Source organism: Apteryx rowi, unplaced genomic scaffold, assembly GCF_003343035.1.
Source record: "Apteryx rowi isolate R43461 unplaced genomic scaffold, aptRow1 scaffold_559, whole genome shotgun sequence".
NCBI classification, from domain to species: Eukaryota; Metazoa; Chordata; class Aves; order Apterygiformes; family Apterygidae; genus Apteryx; species Apteryx rowi.
In genome coordinates, this window is record NW_020450826.1 from 277,851 (window position 1) to 300,052 (window position 22,202).

A 22,202-nucleotide genomic window follows, 5' to 3' on the forward strand; every position below is an offset into this window, starting at 1 on the left:
AAAAAAAAAAAAAACAAAAGAAACCTGACAACTAACTCGGACCATGTACTATATGTGGCCTCAGATGGAGAAAACAGTTTAAATTAGCTCTCCAGAATGGGGTGTGTTCCAAATTTTTGAAAACTTCTATGAATCTGGTCAAGGCAGCTACAATGTTACTATGGCAGACTTCCAGTGTTTCCCCTCAAAGCAATGATTTTCTTTAACAGGTTTGTCCCATCTACTTGGAAAAAAAAGAGACCATGATTGCATCCCCTGAGATACAATTCCAAAAGCTCACAGAGCTTGTGGTCAAAAGATTTTTTCAAGTAGACTTATTCTTTCTTAATATCAATACTATACTTGTTTTCCATCTCAGGTAATTCCTTTTCCACTTCAGTGATTACAGTTTAAAATCTGTACTGTCAGTCATCTTGCTTTGTGTCTGACAGTTCCTTTATTTCTTAAACACATCAGTACAGATTCTCTCTAATCAGCCGATGGTGATACTTATTTTCCTCTAAACTCAATTGCAATTTATTAATTGCCTGTCTCCTAGTACAGTGACTGCACAAGCTAACTTGGTCAGTCAAGGATTATTATTGCAATTCCTTAGAATCAAAAGTTTTGTTAATTTTAAAGAACATGTTGATAATAACTTTGAGGGATTAAAATTCGTAACTGCTATAACTTGCTAGACTGCTTTGGTGGTTAGGAAAAATGGATCTAACTGTTCACTGTATTAAAAAAAAAAACAACTTTATGCTAACTGGGGAAGGTTGGTTCCATTTTTAGCTCCTCATTTTTGACTGTTTGTATCTAGAAGTATGTTCCTGATTGATTAATTAGAGAGATAACAGAAGATGATCCAGGTTGCTATTTAACTTGCATACATAGAACTACTGATAGTAAATAGTGGTGTTTTTAACTTCGTGATGCCACGGACCAGAACTTTTGACATTGCATTTGTATTTTACATCTTAACTGACTTGATCTAGGCAAAATCAATAATTTAGCAGAACAGATCTATTAACCCCAAAGAATGTGTTAAATTTTAGTGTAGGTGTTTGTAATTGTAACTAGAGAAAACTGAGATGGAATCTTAGAATTACGAGCATTTCTTAAAGGTAACTTAAGTTTTAGTTATGAAAACACTGGGTACAATATTTTGTACAATGATATTTTCAGGAGAAGTAAACGTCAAAAGCTGGAGAAGCAATGCCGCTTCTGAAAGGACTTTCAAAATAAAACCGTCTTGTAGGAGATGGAAGGCAGCCGGGGGATTATAGTAGAGTTCAACTTTGTATCTCAAAGGGGAACCTTCTCTTCCTGTTTGCCTGTTCTGAAAGGGTGATGTGTTGTAGACCATGCCGGATTTTACTAGCAAGAAACCCTGTTTGGCAAATTAAATGCATGAGTTTCACACATGATATCAAGCTGCCGTAAAAACAACATTTAATGGGAGGCCTTTGCATTTTTGTCTGCTAGTTACTTTTCTGGTGACTAGGAGCTATTCTTAGTTTCTCCCAAGGCAAAACACCTCCCCCCAAAAAACAAAATCTCCCTTCTATTTTTAACAGTTTGTAAGCTCTTATTGAGCTTTTGTTTATCCCTCTAAATGTGACATTTTCTGGAATGCTCTAAAACTGATGTGTGTCTCACCTGAATGCATTGTCTTTTATTTTTGCTGATATGAAACACATCTAAAAGCATTTTCACTGTTGCAGGCACGTGGCTTCCTGTGGTATTCTGATGACCAGAACTTCTCCACTGCAAGTACCTGAAATGAACCATACCTTTTCAAGAACTTTCTTCAACATTACAGCACCACTAGTAAACAAAAGAAAAGAATATTCTGAAAGAAGAATTATAGGGTTTGTATAGAAGTGTGGAAAGAGACTTGATATGATTTTTGGGTTTCATATTTGCTGCGACTAATCAGAAACACTAAAAGTTCAAAGATTAGGCATCTCTGAGACACATGCCCCTGTGACTGTGCCCCCAACTGGAGATTTAAAAGGAGTTTGAATTTCAGAAATTGTAGAGATCAGGCTTTTTTAAGTCTGAAATTGAGCAGCAAAAATTTCATTTTTTTAAAAAGAAAAATTAGTTGTGTGATGAAAAAACATGTGCCCACAGGAAAACATGTTGAAATCCTGTTTGCCTTATGGCTAGTGAAAAAGGTCCCATAAATGGAGGACCTCCTCCATGTCTCTGATGCACAGTAGTATGATTTTTTTTTCCATTAGACATAGTGTTTTTGACATACTTAACAATCCTTTATACGATAGTCCCGGAATTGCAACAAATCTTGCATAGTCACTTAAAAGGAGCCTCTGTACAATAGCATTCACCACTTTTCCATTTAATCTATTTTTGTATTAAGGTTTTCATTTTTGTTAGAATAACCAAAGTATTATTGCTCTATTTAAGCATTTCCATTTAATCTATTTAATCTATTTTTGTATTAAGGTTTTCATTTTGGTTAGAATAACCAAAGTATTATTGCTCTGTTTAAGCCTTAGAAAATATAATCCTTTAGTTTTGATACACCTTTTCTTGGTACCCATGAATGGATTCTTTTCTTTTGTGGAATGTCTAAAGTCTACCTAAATGAAGACACAGCTGTTCTGGAAAAAGAACAACTTTTTCCATTTGAAATCCATCCATACCTACCTGACACCGAAGAAAGTAGGAGAAATCTGGTTCACTGTTTGCTAATGTCATTGTTGGATGTTGTCCAGTGTTTTGCTTTTTTGTGCAAAAACTTTCACTAGTTTATTACTTTTTTTATTTGTTATTTAGCAGAGCTATATTTTTTAACTTCCAAAAATATTGGCAGTCTTTTCAGGTGACTGCATATTCAGCCTCAAAATTGATGCTGCCTATGGAATTTATATCATCTTTCAAAAAAAATTTTTTTAACTGAATTTAAAGTTAAAACATCTTGTAACTGTAATGTCCATATTTCTGTTTCCAGATATTCTATGCAGGAAATGTATGAAGTTGTTGCTGTCGTGGAGAATTACAAACTATTTGTTCCTTGGTGTAAAAAATCAGATATATTATCGAAGCGTTCTGGATACTGCAAAGCACAATTAGAAATAGGATTCCCTCCTGTAGTAGAGAGGTATACATCGGTTGTTACCCTAGTGAGGCCACATTTAGTTAAGGTAACTTATTTTCTTATTTTTCTTAGCTGTAACTTTCTCTAACTTTTGTTTGTAGAAATTGTAGAATACTACATTTTTGTAGTATTTTGTAGAAATGTAGAATACTACAGGACACTGTCACTTCAAAATCAATTCTGGAATTGCTTTGTGTGGCTCAAAACTCTGTAGCTTTTGTTTAAAGACTTCAGGTTAACTGGGGAGAGATTGAATATGCTTTTAAAACATGGGCTGCCAAATAGGTGGAAAAATTTCCTTCTTAATTTGCTTTTGATGGGGAAGCAAACAGCAATTAAGGAAGATATACTACTTTAGTTATAAGATTCACTTCTCAATGTATTTTATCCAAGCCTCTCTAAATGCAAATTAATACTGACTTAAAAGTTTACTTGGAAGACTGTAGCTTCAGATGCTTTAGCAAAATTGATGATATCTGTCATTACTTTTCTTTTGAAATTTCTAACTGCTCTGTATAAGAAGTCTTAAGTTGAAGTGGAGTATCTGCTGAGGAACCTCTTAATCAGTAGATTAATGAGAAGACAGAACAGTAGATTTAAAGTCAATTTTTTAGAATTAATTGCTTCAAAAGAGACGCAGTCGTACTTCATCTTCTTTCAGCTTTACCAGCGCGATAATTAAAAAAAGGGGCGGGGGAGAAATTTTAAGCRAGGTCTGGAACTTCAATTACTTGTTTGCCTTATAGCTTTAAAACTGTTTCAGTTAGGAATCTGTTCTGAGCTGTTCCTGTCAGAACTGTCTCTCCCTTCTTTTGGCAGATCTTGACTATTTTTTGCATGCATCAAGTCAAACTACAACAACTAAGTTCTGTTCAAGATAATTGCTTGGATATCCAATTTCACTGTTCTTTTCTAGGCTTCCTCTTAGGAAACACAGCTCAAAACAGAAAATGGTTTTCTTAAGTACAGGGGAGACGTGAATTGGAAAGGGAATATGCAAAGTGCTTTTACTCAAGGTACTTATTCTTTCTGGAAGGAAAAAGAAATCTTCTCCCTTTCTTAACGAAGCTTAACAGTTACAATGGAAAATCTGCCTTTCACATGCTGATTGCTTTCCCTTTCTACTTTTCCCTGTGACAAGACTGGCTTTTTTCTTTGACATAGCCATCAGATTGGCTTTCCAACTCTTTTCTCTCCAATTAACTTAAAAGAGGAGTTCTAGTCTCAAAAAAGACCAAAAAATGGCGAGGGGAACTATTTTTCTTTAAATGTCTTCCTCCTAGACTTGCTAGCCTTTTCTCTGCTGGGGTTATTTCCCTAAAAGTTTCCTGTTGTTCACATTACGTTCACATAACTGTATGAGCATTAGCATAGAGAAGGGACTGTGTGCTTGGGCTGTTTCACCATCCGCAGGAATAACTCTGGGGCATGAGCGGACTGCGGGTGGTCCAGGGTAGCAGGCTACCAGTGGCTACAAAATGGGCACGGCTTTGTTGCTGATGGCACTGGCGCTAGTGCCTGCAAAGTCAGAGTGGTAGCAACAGCTGTTGTTGCTGAGGAAAGTGTGGCATGAGTACTGCTACCTGCGGGGATGGGGAGCGCAGGGACACGGTGGCATTGTTCCCTTTCGTCCTGCCCTTTTGGCAGCAGCAGCAGAAACAAGCCCAGCACTTCAGCCTTGGTCTGYTCTTCCCTCTATTCCTCCCCTTTCTGTTGTAGAAGTAGCTAGGCACTGCATCGTCATTCCTGGGCAGAAAAAAAATAAGTATTTTTGTGCTGCTATAATTAGTCTTTGAGATGGCTTGGCTTATCACTGTGTTCAAACCATAAGCAACACCTATTCATTGTGGGTAGTCTTTATAGAGCAGAGCTGGTTGTGGTAACAGTAAGAGCTGTAAAGAAAAAGTGTTTAAAAAAAAAAAAAAGGGCCACTTCTCTTTAGAGCCTCTGTGCTAATTGAGATGTAGTATTTGACTCTTGAAAAGTATGTTTTTCAGTCTTTGTTTAAAAATATAGCCATGCAAAATTACTTATATATGCCAAAAGCAAAAATGAGTGAAAATAAGGACCCTATAATGAAAAATTATGAAGCCAATTACTGTGCACTCTAACTTTTTAAGCTAGGACTGTACCCAAACACTCTGAGACATTAGTTAAATACGGTTTGCTGGTTACTAAAGCCAAGATGTAAGCTGATGAAGAACTTCAATGTGTAGTCTTTCTTACTTCATGGTTGCTCTTGATGACATTAGTATCTTGTGACAAAAGGTGTCTGGAGTTTGACTTCAGTCAGGTTTGTTTTGATACTAAACATTTCTCCAGCTCAAGACTACCAGTCTATATATCAGGATATAAAACACTCTATACATGTAATGAAAAAAACTTACAAAAACAGTAAATATCCACATGCTTTGTTTAAAACAGTGCTGTTCAAAATTCTGCTGCTTATAGCATTAACATAATTATGGTGTAGTACACATCAGACTTGAGATCTGTTTTATGGTTCTCAACACAGTCTTCCCTCTCCCTTAAAAGGGATTCAGTTGCTTCACCTTAAATGACACTGTGTAAATGGGATCTCAGGCTGGCTGCACTGTAAGGGTAACTTTTAATTACGCCATGACCTTCAGTGTCTAACAAAATGCGAATGCAAACTTTAGTAGCACCAGTTTGTCACTTCTGTAAGAGCCTAACTGTAGCTTGGCTTTTTAAACTTTCTTTTAGGCATCCTGCACAGATGGAAAACTATTTAATCACTTGGAAACTGTGTGGCGTTTCAGCCCAGGTATCCCTGGTTATCCAAGGACATGCACATTGGATTTTTCAGTAAGTATTATAACTAAATCACCACATACTATAGAAAGGGCATAGAAAGAGTATCTTCAACTATAACATTTTGTGTTTGGTTTTGGTACTAATGATTTTTTTCCTAAATATAGACTCTCTGAAACCAATTAAATTTTAGTCACTAATATCCAACATAATTTTTATACACTCTACCGTGTGAAAACTGCTACAGAATCTTTCAGAGACAGCAGTCTTCTATGAGGCATCCCCACATAATGAARCATTCTAGGGACTGGTATCTCCCCCAGTACAATTCTAAACATGCCAAAGTTTTTAGACAAGCAAATCTAGAAGGAGAAATACTAAACATACTTATGGGCTTTGCTATTTCCTTTAACTACTTTACAGCCTAAGTGATCTTGCTATCAGGAAGTAGGTGTTCTCCCATCTGTCCCCCTCAACTCCTGTTTGATCTGCAGTTTTGCCAGCTTAATCTCCTGACTTGTATTTTTACTATTTCATGTATTGTTATAGTTCTCTTACTTCCTTCTATAACATAGGTATAAATGATTCTTAGGGGAAATGCTCTCTTTTTTAGTCTGATGTGATAGCACCTCAGCCCAAAACTATTCCTTTTTTAATCCAGTATCTGATTTCCTGTCTGTTATTCCTACAAAAGTTGTTTTCCACTGAAGTTACTGCTTTTCTATTTTTTCTAGTTAGTCTTTCATCACATTTTTTCTTACCTTTTGTAATTTTGAGAATGGATGTTGCATTTGGCACATATCTAAGCTGAGGTTCAGAACAGCCTACAAAAGTACACAGAAATGGGTTGATTCTGCTGCCATCTACTGGGATACTCTGTTTTAAAAGATTATCTTTCGTAAATAGGAAAAAAAGCTTTTGGAGTATTTTGTAAACCAGGGTATTGTCCTCCTTGCGTTAGTATTTTTCAACTTATTGTTGTATTGCACTTCATACAGTTCAACAGTAAAAACAAATCAATAGACACTTGAGAATGCACCTTCTCATGGGATTTGCCAACTATGTTTGGATATTATTTGCTCATAGTATTTAAATTTTTCCAGGAAAATCAGTGCCAGTTCCTGCTACTGACTAGTATGTAACATAACTTTTGACCCAAAACGTAAATCAGATGAGAAAAATAGAATTAAGCAACTGCTTAAACCCTATAACCTAAATACTGAGTTTGGGGGGAAAACACTTTTTAAAATCTTTTACCGAAGCCACCTTTTGACATTTCAGGTTGAGAACTTCAGTTAAAGGGAGTCAAAAATGGACTTAAAATGGACATTTTCACCTTCTTGGGGAAACACTATCAATACTTCTTACTGCTCACCCCATTTTGAGGCAACAGAAGCAAATACGGCCAGCTGAGCAGGGGTTTGCCTCACAAAGGCAGGTACTTAAGGATTTTAACCCTCGCTCAGTTACTGACTTGCTGTATTACATAGCTTCTTGGTCTATGCAGACAGGGTTGATAAGCATTTCACAACACACTTCCTGAAAACATACTGTACAGTTATTAATACTCATATAAGAGAAAACTTTCATTTCAGGAACACCAGTTTCCTTTAGAAAATGTTATTTAAGTTTTGGGTTACACTAGTTCCCACAAGCTACTGTATTGCTATTTTAACAGCCTGATACCAGGAGACAGATACACACGCACATGTATATATATACAACAGTGAACTTTAATGAGACATACCTAGTTTGAGCCAGGTTTCAGCACTTAAATTATTTGGTATATAGATTTAAGCATAACATGTTATCTGCAAACTTTGTAAATATATACAATACCTCAAGTTCTTACACAGTTACTAAACATGATGCAAAACTTATTATCCCGGCTGTGCAGAACTCTGTGCTCTAAATGACAAGTCTCAGACTTTCAAAAGGCACATCAATTAATTTAACTGTTGCTTGAGGTCAAGCAAACATAAATGAAGCTACACCTGGCTTACAGTCCAAGTAGTTAAATCACTTCAGTAGTCAATATGCATTTCTTGCCTAAACAATTCAAGAGAAACCTTATTTGCTTCATTTGGCATTTAGTGTGCTGAATTCTCAAGAATGGCAAAATGCTTAAATCTCCAAATCCATCCAAAAAACATGCTGTAGCAGGTATGTTAAAATTGCAGAAGAGCAACCTGTATTTTCTTTCCTGGTAATTTTGTAATGATTTCTGGAAGCTATACATGGCAAAACCCAGTGCAATACTATAGCTCTAGGGGAAAGTTCTTTAACTAGACCAAAGGCCAGCAGAGCACAAAGTAAAATGAAAGGCTATTTGATATAAAAGTGACCTTGCTGCTGTTATCACACTTTCTTCTGTGGTGGAGAGAGAAAGCAAACTCCCTTCTGCTCCCCTGCCATAACTTTGACAACAGTAGCTTCAGTTTAATTGCAAGGTTCAGCAGCTAAAAGAAAACGTGGAAGTAAATTCTGAGTATGGCAGTAGGAGGCGCACAGGCTTATTACAGAGGGCTTACTGGTACATCTGTACTCTAAAACTGCCAGTCCCTGTGATGGTGAGGAAAGAGTGGGAGATGTTCAGGTAGATGTGATGCACACAATCCCGCAGCAAATTTTTACCTTTAATTAGTAAAAAGATGGAAGAGTAGTAACCTACATCCCTAATCTGTTATGTTCCAACAAGGGCACTTACTAGCTAATTAGAATGCTAATGTTTGTATCTAATAGGTTAGTTCAGGGCTGCTTTTAAATTAAATGCCTTTTGGGCTAGCTTCAGCTTACCTGTAAATCTTCTTTTGTCTCATTTGTCTGCTGTCTTATCCACACAAGGTCTTCTTTGAACAATTTTTGTCTCTAAGTGAATTCTGTGAGCAAAACATCTAAGTTATTATCATTGACCAGTAGTTTTAAACATCCCAAACTTTTGTACTTATGTCTTATGATGAATCATTTATGAAATAAAATATAGTTGGTTTAAACAAATGAGCACAATTACTCCAGAGGATAGAGTAAACAAATTCTTTTAAGTGAAAAGCTGAGAGACACATTCCTCTGACCATTAAGGCTTTTCTTTACATATACACTCATCTATAGTTCAATTTTAACTATCCATTCTCCCACAGCTTACTTGCAAACTAAGTGGAGATTCTTTAATGAAGTTGTCTATTTGTAACAGCATTTTGCCACCACAGTAGACACATGAAAAACATTTCTCAATTTTCTTAAACAGGTTTCTTTTGAATTTCGTTCACTCCTCCACTCAAAACTTGCTACGCTATTTTTTGATGAAGTGGTAAAGCAGATGGTAGCTGCCTTTGAAAGAAGAGCATCCAAACTCCATGGCCCAGAAACTAGCATACCTCGGGAACTAATGCTTCATGAAGTTCACCACACATAAAAGGGAAATTGTAACAGCCTCTACTATAAATTTGTATGTATGCTTTATTTATACAAGAGGTACAATGCTCCTTTGGGGGCATCACTTTGATATCTGAACTTTGTAATTTACTACTGTACAAAACACGCACATATTCAGCCAGATGTACATAGAAGAATATTCAAGCTACTATCAAGTGCAATTTAAAGTGTTAGCAGTAACAGACCGATTGGCAGCTACTGTAACACAAGATAACTCAAACTGCTGTTTATCAACCTGCCAAACAGTTTGTGTAATCACATCAGATGTTCTACCTATCTAAGCTTATATTTTTACAGTGTTTGTAATATATTAACTCAAGTTTAAGTTATTAGTAGTTTGAATATAACTTACCAGCACCAACTTAGCTGCTCAGGCCAAGTTAAAGGAAATTGTGACATTCTAGCTTTGGAGTACAAAACACTGTTAAAGAACCAAGTAGCATGTTTTTGATCAAAGTGGATGACAGATTAGCTCAGAAGTCTCCGTATGCTGTTGAATTCTGATCAGTAATTGTAGGAAAAAAAAAAAAGGCAAACTAAAGCCTAAGTTAAATATAGGGATATAATTTTTGAGAGCAGCAGCTTCAGCTATATCCAGTTGTTCTTATCTGCTTGGGCAAACACTTGAATTCATAGTGTTTGGCAAGATGAACTTGCCTACTGGCACGATTCCACTGTTATGCATAGTAATTTGGGTGTGCTAGACATGATCTATTATCACAGTTCCCAGTTCTAGTTAAATGTAACTTTAAAGTGAATTAACAGATATGTTGCTTCAGTGAAAACTGGTCATGATGGATACACAATATTCTGTACCAAATTGCTATTCTCTCTGCCTACCAGGAAGGAAGGAACAAGCTATGCTGCTCTTACTGCAGACTAAATACAGCCAAGGACAGTTATCATTAAGTAGCTTGCTACAATATGAATCTAAATGTGGTTTGTCAGTGCATTGAAATGGTGCCAGCTGTCTTCTTGATTGAATGGATTTTCAGTAGTTTATTCCTTACATTACTTTAGTAAAGTAACAGGCTAAGTGAACAGATTTGACCAAACAGTAAAATCCTTTCTATACACTGCCTTGAGTTACCAAACTTCTTTACTGAGATGAAGTGAAATTTGAAGTGAGGTGTATTTCATGGTTGAAGTTCCTCCTTTCCTGCAGAATAGGTGGAAAGATTCATTTACTGTGTTAAGTAACATAGGGCTGTCTTTGTCCTGAAACCTACCCTCCTGAAACAGCTTCAGACAACTTAGACTATTTTCCACATAGCATGTCTGAAATTTTACTTGCTCTATCTCTGAAGGACAGTTCTTATAGGTGGGAAGTTGGGGGAAAGTGACAGTTGGATTAAGAGGTCAGTTTAAATGCATCTAGGAAATTGTCAAGTAATTTTGTATGTTAAGAATTAAAAAAAAGAGCGCCATGGAATTTAGGAACACTTATTTTGAAGTGTTTGGAAACTGAGTTGAAAAGCAGGCAGGAAAGACTTAATGAATCAACATTTTCAGCTGTGTGTCAGGTCAAAGAAAATAGCAGGTAGCATACAAAACTCACTATTGAGGCCTAAGCAACACCTAGTACAAAACAAATTGAACAAAATCCTTCTCAACCTGGAGTCCAGAAGACTCAACCTAGAGACCAGAGAACTGGAAGATGCTAAAGCCTCCAGGCAAGGAGGTAACTACATTCTACACAGCTGAGCAGAAGAAATACAGTGGGTGGTGGGGAAAAATCAAAAAACAAATAGCACCTCCCCCCTTTTTTTAAACCAAAGAAAACTTACCTTTTTCACACCCTCAAGGCACTTTCCCTCCCTGACTACTGTAAAGGATTCACCCAGTGTGTTTCAGCATTTGAAACAACTGGCACGTAAAGGGCAAAATAAAGTCAATGCACGTACCTTATTGTGATAGCACTGTTTAATATTTCAAAGAACAGTGGTGTCAACTCAGCTTAGGTATTTCTTACCAAAATTAAAATCATTTATATTTTGTAGAAACATTCCAGACCAAGGAATGTTTCCTGGAGAGAGATGCCCCATATTGTCGAAGCACAAATGTCAGACTTCTAGCAAATCTTAAGAGATTTCTACCAGGTCTCTCCCATAACTATGGCTTTGCGTACAGATGAATAAGCTGATACATTTTATAACTTTTGAGCAGTTTGTTTTATTACATAAAGGTCACATAATTGTATATTTGTCTACTTTGTACACAATTGTCTAGTCTCACGCACAGTGGCTTCCAAGTTCTTCCTAGTAATGGCAGGCACCAATAAATTCTGAAACAGAATATCAAGTGCCTTAATTAAGTTTAAATCAGAACCTTGGTAGATGGATCTTGCACCCAGTTATCAGGAATGTACAAATGTTTTTATTCAAAAATACAAAATAAATTATCTGTAGGCATGGACAATGACTGTAAACAATTACACGTGTTAAATGAAATCCAGTAACTGATGGTTACAGTGATTCTTTTAAACACCAGCCTTACTTCAGTCACTATCCATCCTCCTGCACTGACATCTGAAGTTTTTAAATCAGAACTGTCAGTCTTAACCAGCACAGTTCATGATGCATCAGAAACCCAGGAATTAGAACATGCCACCTCCCATTCCTCCCCCCATTCCACCCATTCCTCCCATTGCCGGCTCCTTTTCCTCTTTAGGAACTTCAGTCACTACTGCTTCTGCTGTTGATAAGAGAGAAGCAACACCTGCGGCATCCATCAGAGCAGTTCTCACAACCTAAAAATAGGAAATAAAAAACCCCCCTTAATACTTATTTCTTATCATGTGAGGTGGGAGGAAGGAAAACTAAGAATTAAGACTGCTTTAAGTTACCTTTGTTGGGTCTATGATTCCTTTTTCTACCATATTTACAAAGTCCCCAAGCATTGCATCATAGCCAACCTCTGATGGACTCTGCATGATTTTTTCAACTATTAATGATCCTTCAACTCCTGCATTCTTTGCAATAGTCATTGCAGGAATTTTCAATGTTCTCTTAATTATTTCTATGCCTGTAAGAAAAAGTATGTTTAGAATTATGTATTACATTCATTTTTTCTATTTCCAAGGCATGCATTCATGGGCTAGAGATCAATACAGAAACAATCATCTAAGCAACAGCATAAACCATTTTTATTAGTTCCAGAAAAAGAATTTGTGACTATTTCATATTTGTCAACAAATCAAATTGCCGAAAGATATTCAAGCATGTTTTAGTTTTTACTTCAGCAAGTGATAATAAGGAATATTACTATTGCAATGGGTTGTTTGGAACACAGCACAAAGCCTTTTCCATTTGCTTTGCTATGCACTTACTTAAAGATTCTAATGTCTGTCCGCAAAGGTTGTAACTAATTTTTTTCCTTTAAAAGTTTGCATTTCTTTGTGGAACAACTGCTGCTTTATTTTTATTGGTTCTTTCAAGTCCAAGTTAAGGCCACAGTGAAAGCTCCTTCCCACAGTAAAGCTGAGATTGCCATATCAAAGGGATATGAGATTTTGTTAAGATCAAATAACTAAAAACTCAAAGTGATCTGTACTTAACCTTATAAAGCCTCAAGACAGAAGAAAGTCAATTCTTAACATTCTTCAACACAAACATTCAAGTAATTTACTTACCAATTTTCTGATCTTCATTGGCTGGAGTTAAAGCATCTAATGCTGGAATGCAGCGAAGCAATGCACAACCACCACCTGGAACTATCCCTTCCTCTACAGCAGCACGGGTAGCATTCAGGGCATCAGTAACTCTGTCTTTCTTCTCATTCACTTCAACATCACTTGTGCCACCAACCTAGAATAAGCAAGCCACATCTCAGGGTGCACATGTAGCTGTTTGGAAGAGCAGTGCAGCCTACAAAACTGCTGCAGCAAAATTAAATAGGAAAGCTGAGTCATGAAATTAAGTGCCAAAAAGCAAATCAGTGCTTTTCCATATTGAAAATGATCTTTTACACCTCAGTGCTTGAGAAGCCTACATGTTTTAGTTAAGTATTTCATCAAGCTCTTAATACTTAAGTATAGCACTGTAGTAAGTCAAATTCCTTATCCAAATCAATTGGTAAGATTACGAGAGAGGCAAACAGTAGTAGCTGAGATAAACAATAAAGGACTGATAATCACCCTTTTTATAGCTTACTCCGATAGCATTCCAGGTGCAAGCTTCCCTTTTGGGTACTGCGCACATACCTACTTCCTAAGCACATGGCAAAGCAGATTTATCCTCCCATCTACCCTCAAATCTAAAGAAACAGACTACTTTGTTAATTACTGATAAAGCAAAAGTCAGACAAGGTGCAGCTTCAATATATATATGCACTGCTTGTTCTAAAAGGAAGACCATTATCACCTACAAGCCACTTACTGTAATGGAAAAGTCTGAACGACTAATGAGAATATTAGTGAAAGATGGGATTTTCATTTGTTTATTGGTATTAACATTTTACTTCTAAGTTTAATTTCTCACCTTCAGTACTGCTACTCCATCAGAGAGTTTGGCCAATCGTTCATTCAGTTTCTCTTTTTCATAGTCACTTGTAGTAACTTCCAGCTGTTCAATAATTTCTTGAATACGTTTTTCAATTTGAGCCTTTTCACCTTTCCCCTTAAGAAGCATGGTGTCATCTTTTGTCACAATGACCTCTCCAACTTTACCGAAGTCATGAGGCTGAATGTCTTCTACGTTTAGGGTCAAACCCTCTTCTCCAAATACCTGAAACAAATTAAATGAAAAGTTAGAATTCACAGCTTCTCCATATACAGAATTTTTATTTACAGATATACGAGCATATACAGCAGGCTAACAAAGAAAAGCAATCACACTATTGCAGCTACCTTGAAACTCTCCCCTTCCCCTAATACAATCTAGGCAACAGGTGCCTCACAAAATGGCCCTTCCAGAACAGGGAACTGCAAGCTTTTAATCCATGACTGACTATTGTAACTTATTGATTTAATGTGCCTGAAAATAAAAGTTGTGTAACAGGATCATTCCTGTATTTCAAGTTACATATGTTGGCAATAAACTGACTTTAGAGTTTACTGTTTTTATTACTTTGTGCTTCACTTAGCTTAAACAGTAAGATCTGTTTCAGTAACCAGTATAATGCTATTATTTTAAAGTGTGTATAAAAACAGAGAAGGACACAACAAGCACTTTAACTACGCTAGCATAAACCAAAATATGCATCAAGCATAAAGGAAATTATCCAGTATATTCCACACACACACACACACAAATAATTACATTTATCATTAGGGCAATTATCAGACAAAAAAAAAAAAATCAGCTTTGTAAGAAGGCAAGTAACTTTGTTATTTTGGTCTAAGGAATTTCTTTGATGTTCTCCCTCCTCCTTACTAGCCTAAATGCTGCAAAGAAATTCAATGTGTAACTTAAATCTGTTGAAAGGACATATATTGCTCATGGCTGGTCAGAACTGTGTTACACAGTAATTATCAACATCCATTAAAAAAAAAAAGAGGAACTTCAAGTATTAGAGATACTTTTAACCTTTGAAAGAACAAGAAACAGCCTGCAATGCAATAAATACAAGCCATGGACCTAAAATTTGAAGTTATTTACCTCCTTAAATACCATTTCTTAGAGAAAAAGCAAATTAGAACAGCGTTACTTACAGCACCGCCAGTAGCAATTGCCATATCCTTAAGCTGGTTCTTCCTGTTGTCACCAAAACCTGGCGCTTTTACTGCAACAACCTGAAGACCCACCTTCAGTCTGAAAGGAAGGTAGCAACATTCAACATTTAAACAGCAACATTCCAAACATGTTCAGAGAACAAATCCATTTACTAAAACCAATTATTTTAGCATAGTTCTAACAAACAAGTAAACAGACCTGCGTGACCCAAGCTGCTGCCTTTGATCAAAAAGTTAGCGATAAAACCACTGAAATCCTGTCCCGAGATAAAATATCTACAATAGTTACTGTTTCCTCTTACTGTTCTCTATTAAAAGCAATACTACATTATAGTAAATTCAAATACACGCTTTTAAATGTACTGCTTTAAAGGCTGAAAATATAGAAGAAAGCAGTATTTGCTTTTAGAGACTAAAAGTCTGAGTTTCAAAGCTTACCTGTTCAAGACTAGAGTGCTGAGGGCTTCTCCATCAACATCTTCAGCAATAATGACCAAAGGTTTGCGGTGAGCATTGGCAATTTCAAGAGCTGGAACTATGGACTGCACACTAGAAATTTTCTTTTCACTGATTAAAACATAAGCATCCTGGAATTCACATTTCTGTCCTGCAGAAACATTATGTGTTATGTGAACCATCTGATTATAAAAACATATGAAGCATTCTTTAAACCTTCAAGAGCTACTTTGCAGTGACTGTTACACTTTTCAATTGCATTAGCAAAGATATCTTCTCCAAGACTTACTACCAATTCTGCATTGTTCTAAGTGCTGCAGGGCCAGCTTGATGTTAGCATAGATGATGTGGGCACTTAGCAGAGGTAAAAATGTGACGCCAAGATTTTACCAAGGGTTGTGAAGTTCTGGTGGGCAAGGAACCCACTGTCCTATTGCCCTGATAAGTAGTGTAACAAATTGTAAAAATCTTTATAATAGGTACTGTTATTTCTAGCATACAAGAACATTATAAGGTACTTGACATTCCTTTYTGTTAACTCACCTTTGGCTGTATTAATAAAATATGGAGAGATGTAGCCTCTGTCAAATTTCATACCTTCAATGATTTCCAATTCATCATTTAGAGTTTTTCCATCCTGTTTGAATGAAGTCTGCGTTAGAAACTATTTACTACCAAAAGCCCAAGGATATTTTTAGCATGCCATGCACAAGAAACGAAAGCCTCTGCACCACTGTGTTTTATGCGATTCCCCACAACAGAAAAGGATTATGAGAAAGAACAGTTACGAAACCCTGATCTAAAGGAGCAGGGGAGAGAGAAATTATGGAGGGTACTGTATGGGAGCAGCAGCAGCTACATCACATGCCACAAAAGCCAGCACTAACTGGGAAAGAAACAGTCACTTTGCACTTACTCTGTATGCTGGCTAACTCTCACCTTGACAGTGATTACACCCTTTCGTCCGACTTTTTTCATTGCATCAGAAATGATATTGCCAATTTCCTGATCTCCATTTGCTGATATTGTGGCAACCTGAAACAGTAAGCCGTTTAAACTCATTTCACAATACAAATGATTTACTTCCTCAGTATGAACAAAGAAAATCAAGATAAGACTTACTCAATTCTAATATTTCTTGAGAAGACAGGGCAGCCGACTGCAGCCCATCCACATCAGGGCCAAAAACTACTTAGAATGGCCACTGGCTCTTAGGCAGCTCAGGCAYAGGGTTTTATCCCTTGCCCCATGCTCACGCAGCACAGCCAGGTCACCTGGATCTGCAGGCATGGGCAGAAACCAGCCAGGAAGGCCAACATGTCCAGGGCCCGAGACCCAGCTACGCCCCCACTTCAGCCCTAACCCACAGTGGATCCCCAAGACCCCTGGAAGTCTGCTATCACCTCCCATGCCTGAACTTCCAATGTATCTTCCCTCTCTTCAGTTCTTCCGAGGCATGCAAATTGTATGTTTTAAGACCACATTTTGGAATCAAACTGGAAGATCAGAAAAACTTTGAACTAATATCTAACAGTACAACTGAACATAGAATACTGGGAATTTTAAATAATTCAAGAAAACAAAGGCGTTACCACGAAAAACATTCAATGAGACATATTACAAACCTTTATATAACAAGAAAAATACTCAAGTATCATATATCCACAACTTAGCTCCATTAAGTCTGACTTGACAAAACCTTTTTTAAAGCATAGCTAAGTAAAAGTCAGTTAAAAAAAAAACCTAAATAAACAAGCCTCACCTGTGCAATTTCTTCTGGAGTTGTAACAGGTTTAGATAGCTTCTTCAGTTCAGTTATGATAGCATCAACTGCAAGCATCACACCTACAAATATATGGAATATGTGTAAGCAAACAAAACTGTGTATGCAGCACATAAAGAACAGGTAAGTTTCAAAACCAAAAGAAGCCCATGTTACAAAAAATGCATTGTCTGCAAGCTCAAAACCACAAATGACTGGCAGTTCTAATTTTACATTGTCACTTGAATACCTAGCAATTATTTTTTGGAGTTGGTGTGACACATGTTCAGTTAAGATTTGAATTTATAGCAAATTTATTTACCTAGCACCAGTAAATCTATATACTTATAAAAATACGTTAAATGCAGAAATGCATTTAAATGGAGGTTGCCCATGACACATCAGACAAGTCAACTGCATCCAATTTAGTAGAACCATTAGAAAAAAAAATGTTCAGAATTGCACAAATCTAGCCACTTGACAGTAAAAAAGTGGGTTCTCCTTATGCATTGCTCTTTCACATGGCTCACAAAGTTTCATATGTGAAACTTTCCAAGTTTCACACGGCTCTTCAACAGGAAGGTCTCTTAAGCAAGTCAAATTTGGAAAATAAAAGCAAAAACTAGTGATGAAACATTACGAAAACAGGAAAAATTTTACCCCTCCTGATTTCCACGGGATTAGCTCCTTTGCTGATCTTCTCAAAGCCTTCCTTGGCAATAGCACGTGCAAGTACCGTTGCAGTAGTGGTACCATCTCCTGCCTCTTCATTTGTGTTGTTGGCAACATCTTGAACTAACCTGGCTCCAATATTTTTGTATTTGTCTTTCAAGTCAATTGCCTTGGCTACTGTCACACCATCTTTTGTCACTTTGGGGCTTCCCCAACTTTGTTCAATAATAACGGTTCTTCCCTAGAGTGACCAAGAACAAACATTAAATCAAAGCCACATGATCCAACAGCATGCTACTACAGAAGTTCTGTGCAAGATGAAAACCCTCTTCAACAGCCATAGCTGAATAGAAATCACCCTGAATTCAGCTTTCAGCTGGGACTTTTTTCAAGTGTACACATTTCCAAAATTCTGTGTTTATGTTTCACCAGAAAAAGGCTTTTAATATAATTCCCCATCCATGATGCTTAATACTGCCAACTCAAAAGTCTGCAATTAAAATAATACTGGCCTTACAGAGAAAAATATTTAAAGAGATTCCCTCCAACACTGATAATTTCTCCTAAACCTAACAAAAAATTAAAAAGCAACATACTGAACAGACTTTTTAAAATTTACATAAAAGCACAATAAAAGTGTACTTGATTGAGAAATAGTAATACCACAAAACTTGATTCTTTTTATTTTCTGAAAAAGCCAAAAACAGAGCACTTGCAAACCTTATTTGAAATTAGCAAACAGAACTAAAAATAAGTAACAAATCTGAGTGTTAATGTGTTGCATTAAACTTAAGTTTTCAAAAATTACAAGTTAACAAGCCTTTCTTCTCCTAGCCTGAATTTACTTTCAATTAAGCCATGCTATCTGAAAAAAATATATGAACACAGTTAATATAGGAAACTGTGGACTGTACAGGGGAACACCGAGCAGATACACCTCCGCAAGAAGGTTGCTTGTGCCCAGATGAATTCAACAGCCTTAGCCTGAATACCTGCCCCAGTCAATCATGTTCCAGAGTTTTAGCTGAAGGCAATAGAAATGCAAGGAGCCACCTTTGGTATGGGGCTGACTGAAACTCTTCAGCCATCCTGACAGCTGGAGCAGCAGGGAGAGCAGAAGGGGGAGCAGAGGCCCCACCTCACCACTCTTGCTCTCTGGAAGTCCCCTCTTCTGGCCCATTGGTTCCAGCTCGGAGCTGACTGTGCTGGCTGCTGCAGAGCACCGTGGTAGCTGATCACGTGCCAGTGTGGCATCAGCTCCAACAGAGCTGGCATCTCGAGCCAAGCTAGCTAAGGACTTGATATGGTATGTTATCACTACAGCGCACCGAGTTCCTCAGTTAGAGGAACGTCACACTTGCACACAGCCTACCCACATCTGACTCAATGATTTAACTAATTCTGGATGCCTGCCCTGCAAGAGGCAGTACTGCTTCTGAAGTACAACTAATACCAGAAGCAGCAAAGGAAATGTTAAGCTTCAGTTAATAGCTTTGAATTTATGAGAGAGTTTACATATTTCTAATTCTGTGCTATGAAACAATCACAGCAAAACAAAGCTTAATGTGGTTTCTTCCTGCTACTTCATTCATCCTGCACTACTCCTAAATCCAAAAGCGGTTCAAGACCAAGAAAACTATTTCTGGAGGATCCTGCAAGTAATAAGTTCTTCTTCACGTAGTACTTCCTTGTCTTGCTCAAGTTTATTCTCCATTCCACCTGCTCTTACTCAAAACGTTTGTTTGGTAGCCATGAGGAGAGCGGCAGAATGAAATCTTTATATCCAACCACATTAAATGGGCTGAACAGGCACTCCTTTATCTGCAAGTGTTTTTGGATAAAAGAACACTGGCAGTAAATACACCAATATTTTGAGTGATCCTGCCTATCAAGAACCTGAGCACTTACATAGACTTGCTCTGACAAAGTAATCAATCTGCTAGCAATTATATGTATATAAAGCATTGTGTAAGACTGCAAACCACAATCCTTTAAGCATAGGATAGGGCAAAAGGGAAGCTTCCTCACCAGTTTAATATTTCTTTAAAACGGTGGAAGCTGAAGCAGGCATTAACAGTACAGATCCTAATTGCTCTGTGAATATATGGAGAATAACAAATAAATCAAAGTGAGAGCACTGGAACATAAAAACCCACAGGTTACAATAGGTTGCATCAGGAACTGCCCTTTAACCTGTGCAGTAAAACCACACTTAAGATACTCACAACATCAGCTGATGCAAAAATAAGAGCTACATCAACTGCCTACACAAACACTGTTCCTTTTAGGAGAACTGTACCTATGGAGAACAGACATAGCTTGCTGAAATCACTGTTCCTTTACCTCTGCCTGCTTAGTTCACTTCATTTTTGCCTTTGAATAAAGCTAATAAAGTGCAGAAATTTGTAAGTAAAAAATTAAGTAATTTCACAAAGGCCAAGCAGCCTTGAGAAGAACTATCATGCATATACTGTTAGGATATGTTTTCACCAATCTACTTTGAATACTGATTTTATTGACTACTTTGTATAATAATAAAAAAAAAGTCTTCCCATTTGAAAGTTGTACTTAAGATTTAATGTGCTCACTTTAAAGGTGAGGCAAAATTGACACTATATAATTTACTCCTATCAAGGAGCTGAAATAATTCAGGGCAGCTACTCAATAAGCATAAACAACTAAAGAACTGCAGTTTACAACTACTTTTACCATTGTTTCCACATACACCACTAACATCTGATCAGTGTTACCTAATGACAAGTCAAAAATCCCAAAGAAATCACTACTGACAGCGCTAACTTGAAACAGATATTCCTAGGAACCTGAAGAAAATCTGCATCTCTTTCTTAAAAAGCAGTTTAATTTCAAGACCTACTGCATGTTGTATGACTATGCAAAACACAGCAGCTACTTTTTCAAAAAGCCAGAACTTGAAGAGAATCATATACTACAAATACTCTTTCCTATATATAGCACAAATGAGTGCCACTAATATGAACATTTCAATTCCTTTTATAAAGTGCTAACATTTATCCGCAATGAAAAACTTGGCATTRTACTTTTAACTTTTCTTTCACCTTACTAATAATACAGCATTATTAATTATAATTAATTACAATAGAAAATAATTTTTTTCGAAAAAAAACCCATGTACTAACTAAACCACCTCAGAACATACAGAAAACCATCAGCAGTCAAGTTATGAAGGGTACTGTTACAGACCACCAACTGAGTTACGTTAACTAACTGTGCACCTGCTCTTAATCTATTCTACTTCATACTGTTTAAACAAATATGCCGCACCTTTCAGAGTAGTTAAATGTGTTTTCCTTCAAGCCTATGAAGGACACGTGCACTATTACCATGGTTCAGCTAACAAGATGAGAACATGGCTGCTTGCTGTAGTCTCTCCATACTCTTATCTTTGTCTTATAGGTATGCAGACAAAAAACATGCAACTCTACCTTGGACAAATGATAACTGTTATCCACTATTATATTTTCATCCAGATCAAACTGTTAACATAATATACATGCAAAACCTTCCATTACCTTTGGCCCCATGGTGACAGCTACAGCATCTGCTAGAAGATCTACTCCTTGAAGCATAAGAGCTCTAGCGTCTGCTCCAAACTTAACATCTTTTGCATATGCTCGCGTTAGATGGGGGGCCAGTGCTCTGGACACTGGCCTTGTCCGACGGAGTACCGTAGATAAACGAAGCATGTCTAAAAGATTAAAACCACACCACAGAAAAACATGAATATCATAACCTTTGCACAGCGACTTTTAGAATATAAACGGAAAAAAAATCTCCAAAAATTGAAGAAGTAAAGCAAATGACTATAACCTTTAGTTTTCTGATTGTCTGAAATGGAGACATACAATTAACTGCCGATAACTGTGGGATCAAAAAAGCTCAGGTGCCCAGATGCTCAAGGTGAGATCTCAGCTCCAGCAGCTCATCAGTGAGCAGCCTCAAGAAACTCCGAGCTCCTCCTGCCTCGCTTTTCCTGGCTGCAGGGCGGGAGATCGCGAGGGCACTGTAGCACACCAGCAGTTCCGCCTGCCAAACGATTCCATCCCCTCAGGCAACACCACTTCACCGGCAACACCGAAGCGTGGAAGGCTTGGCGGTACCGTTCCGACGGCGCGGCTCCAGCGCCCGACCCTGCCCCACACGGGCGCTTCCTCCGGGGCGAGACAAGGAGAGACACGCGGCCGCCGCGGGGGAGAGCAGCGGGGCCCAGCGCGGCGGGCGAGCAGGACGGGGCCGCCGGCCGCGTGTCTCCTTCCCTCAGGACGCGCGCAGCAAGGTCAAGAACCGCTCGC

General features: G+C 37.5%; 2 protein-coding genes and 1 long non-coding RNA gene across 7 annotated transcripts in view; 1 reads left to right on the forward strand and 2 right to left on the reverse strand.

Moving 5' to 3' along the window:
* COQ10B (coenzyme Q10B) overlaps positions 1-11,600 on the forward strand; it is a 13,342-nt gene extending 1,742 nt beyond the window's left edge. Inside the window, exons 1-5 of one of the 2 annotated variants that reach the window (XM_026081664.1) lie at positions 23-358; positions 1,707-1,853; positions 2,960-3,152; positions 5,831-5,932; positions 9,123-11,600. In XM_026081664.1, coding sequence (XP_025937449.1) covers positions 243-358; positions 1,707-1,853; positions 2,960-3,152; positions 5,831-5,932; positions 9,123-9,290 — 726 coding nt within the window. In that variant the 5' untranslated portion in view covers positions 23-242 and the 3' untranslated portion in view covers positions 9,291-11,600. Of the gene's footprint in view, positions 1-22; positions 359-1,706; positions 1,854-2,959; positions 3,153-5,830; positions 5,933-9,122 lie in introns of those variants that run through there. The other variant, XM_026081666.1, reaches the window with a different exon arrangement.
* On the reverse strand, positions 270-9,115 carry LOC112973604. Its single transcript, XR_003256037.1, has 4 exons — positions 8,675-9,115; positions 6,640-6,702; positions 1,642-1,759; positions 270-1,372 (listed from the first exon to the last, which is right to left on the reverse strand). It is a non-coding gene; the product is annotated as an uncharacterized LOC112973604 (long non-coding RNA).
* HSPD1 (heat shock protein family D (Hsp60) member 1) lies at positions 11,219-22,171 on the reverse strand. 4 transcript variants are annotated; one of them, XM_026081661.1, is made up of 12 exons: positions 21,756-22,167; positions 21,423-21,598; positions 17,860-18,112; positions 17,200-17,282; positions 16,377-16,472; positions 15,981-16,074; positions 15,420-15,588; positions 14,961-15,060; positions 13,789-14,034; positions 12,942-13,116; positions 12,156-12,334; positions 11,219-12,059 (listed from the first exon to the last, which is right to left on the reverse strand). In XM_026081661.1, exons 2-12 carry the CDS (start codon positions 21,594-21,596, stop codon positions 11,907-11,909), a joined length of 1,722 nt encoding a protein of 573 aa, XP_025937446.1. In that variant the 5' UTR covers positions 21,597-21,598; positions 21,756-22,167; the 3' UTR covers positions 11,219-11,906. The 4 variants fall into 4 exon arrangements, with proteins under 4 accessions (XP_025937446.1, XP_025937445.1, XP_025937447.1 ...); XM_026081660.1 differs by having other exon boundaries at positions 21,721-22,167; XM_026081662.1 differs by lacking the exon at positions 21,756-22,167 and having other exon boundaries at positions 21,423-21,600.
* Between the last annotated feature and the right edge of the window lie 31 nt (positions 22,172-22,202).

What these genes read in the sequence shown, in the direction of transcription:
- HSPD1 (XM_026081661.1), bottom strand. Translation starts at nt 21,596, where the DNA reads ATGCTTCGTTTATCTACGGTACTCCGTCGGACAAGGCCAGTGTCCAGA. An exon ending in AGGGTGTAATCACTGTCAAG is followed by an intron (nt 16,075 to 16,376) that starts GTGAGAGTTAGC and finishes TCATTCAAACAG; the next exon opens with GATGGAAAAACTCTAAATGA. An exon ending in ATGGAGTAGCAGTACTGAAG is followed by an intron (nt 13,117 to 13,788) that starts GTGAGAAATTAA and finishes TGCTTATTCTAG; the next exon opens with GTTGGTGGCACAAGTGATGT.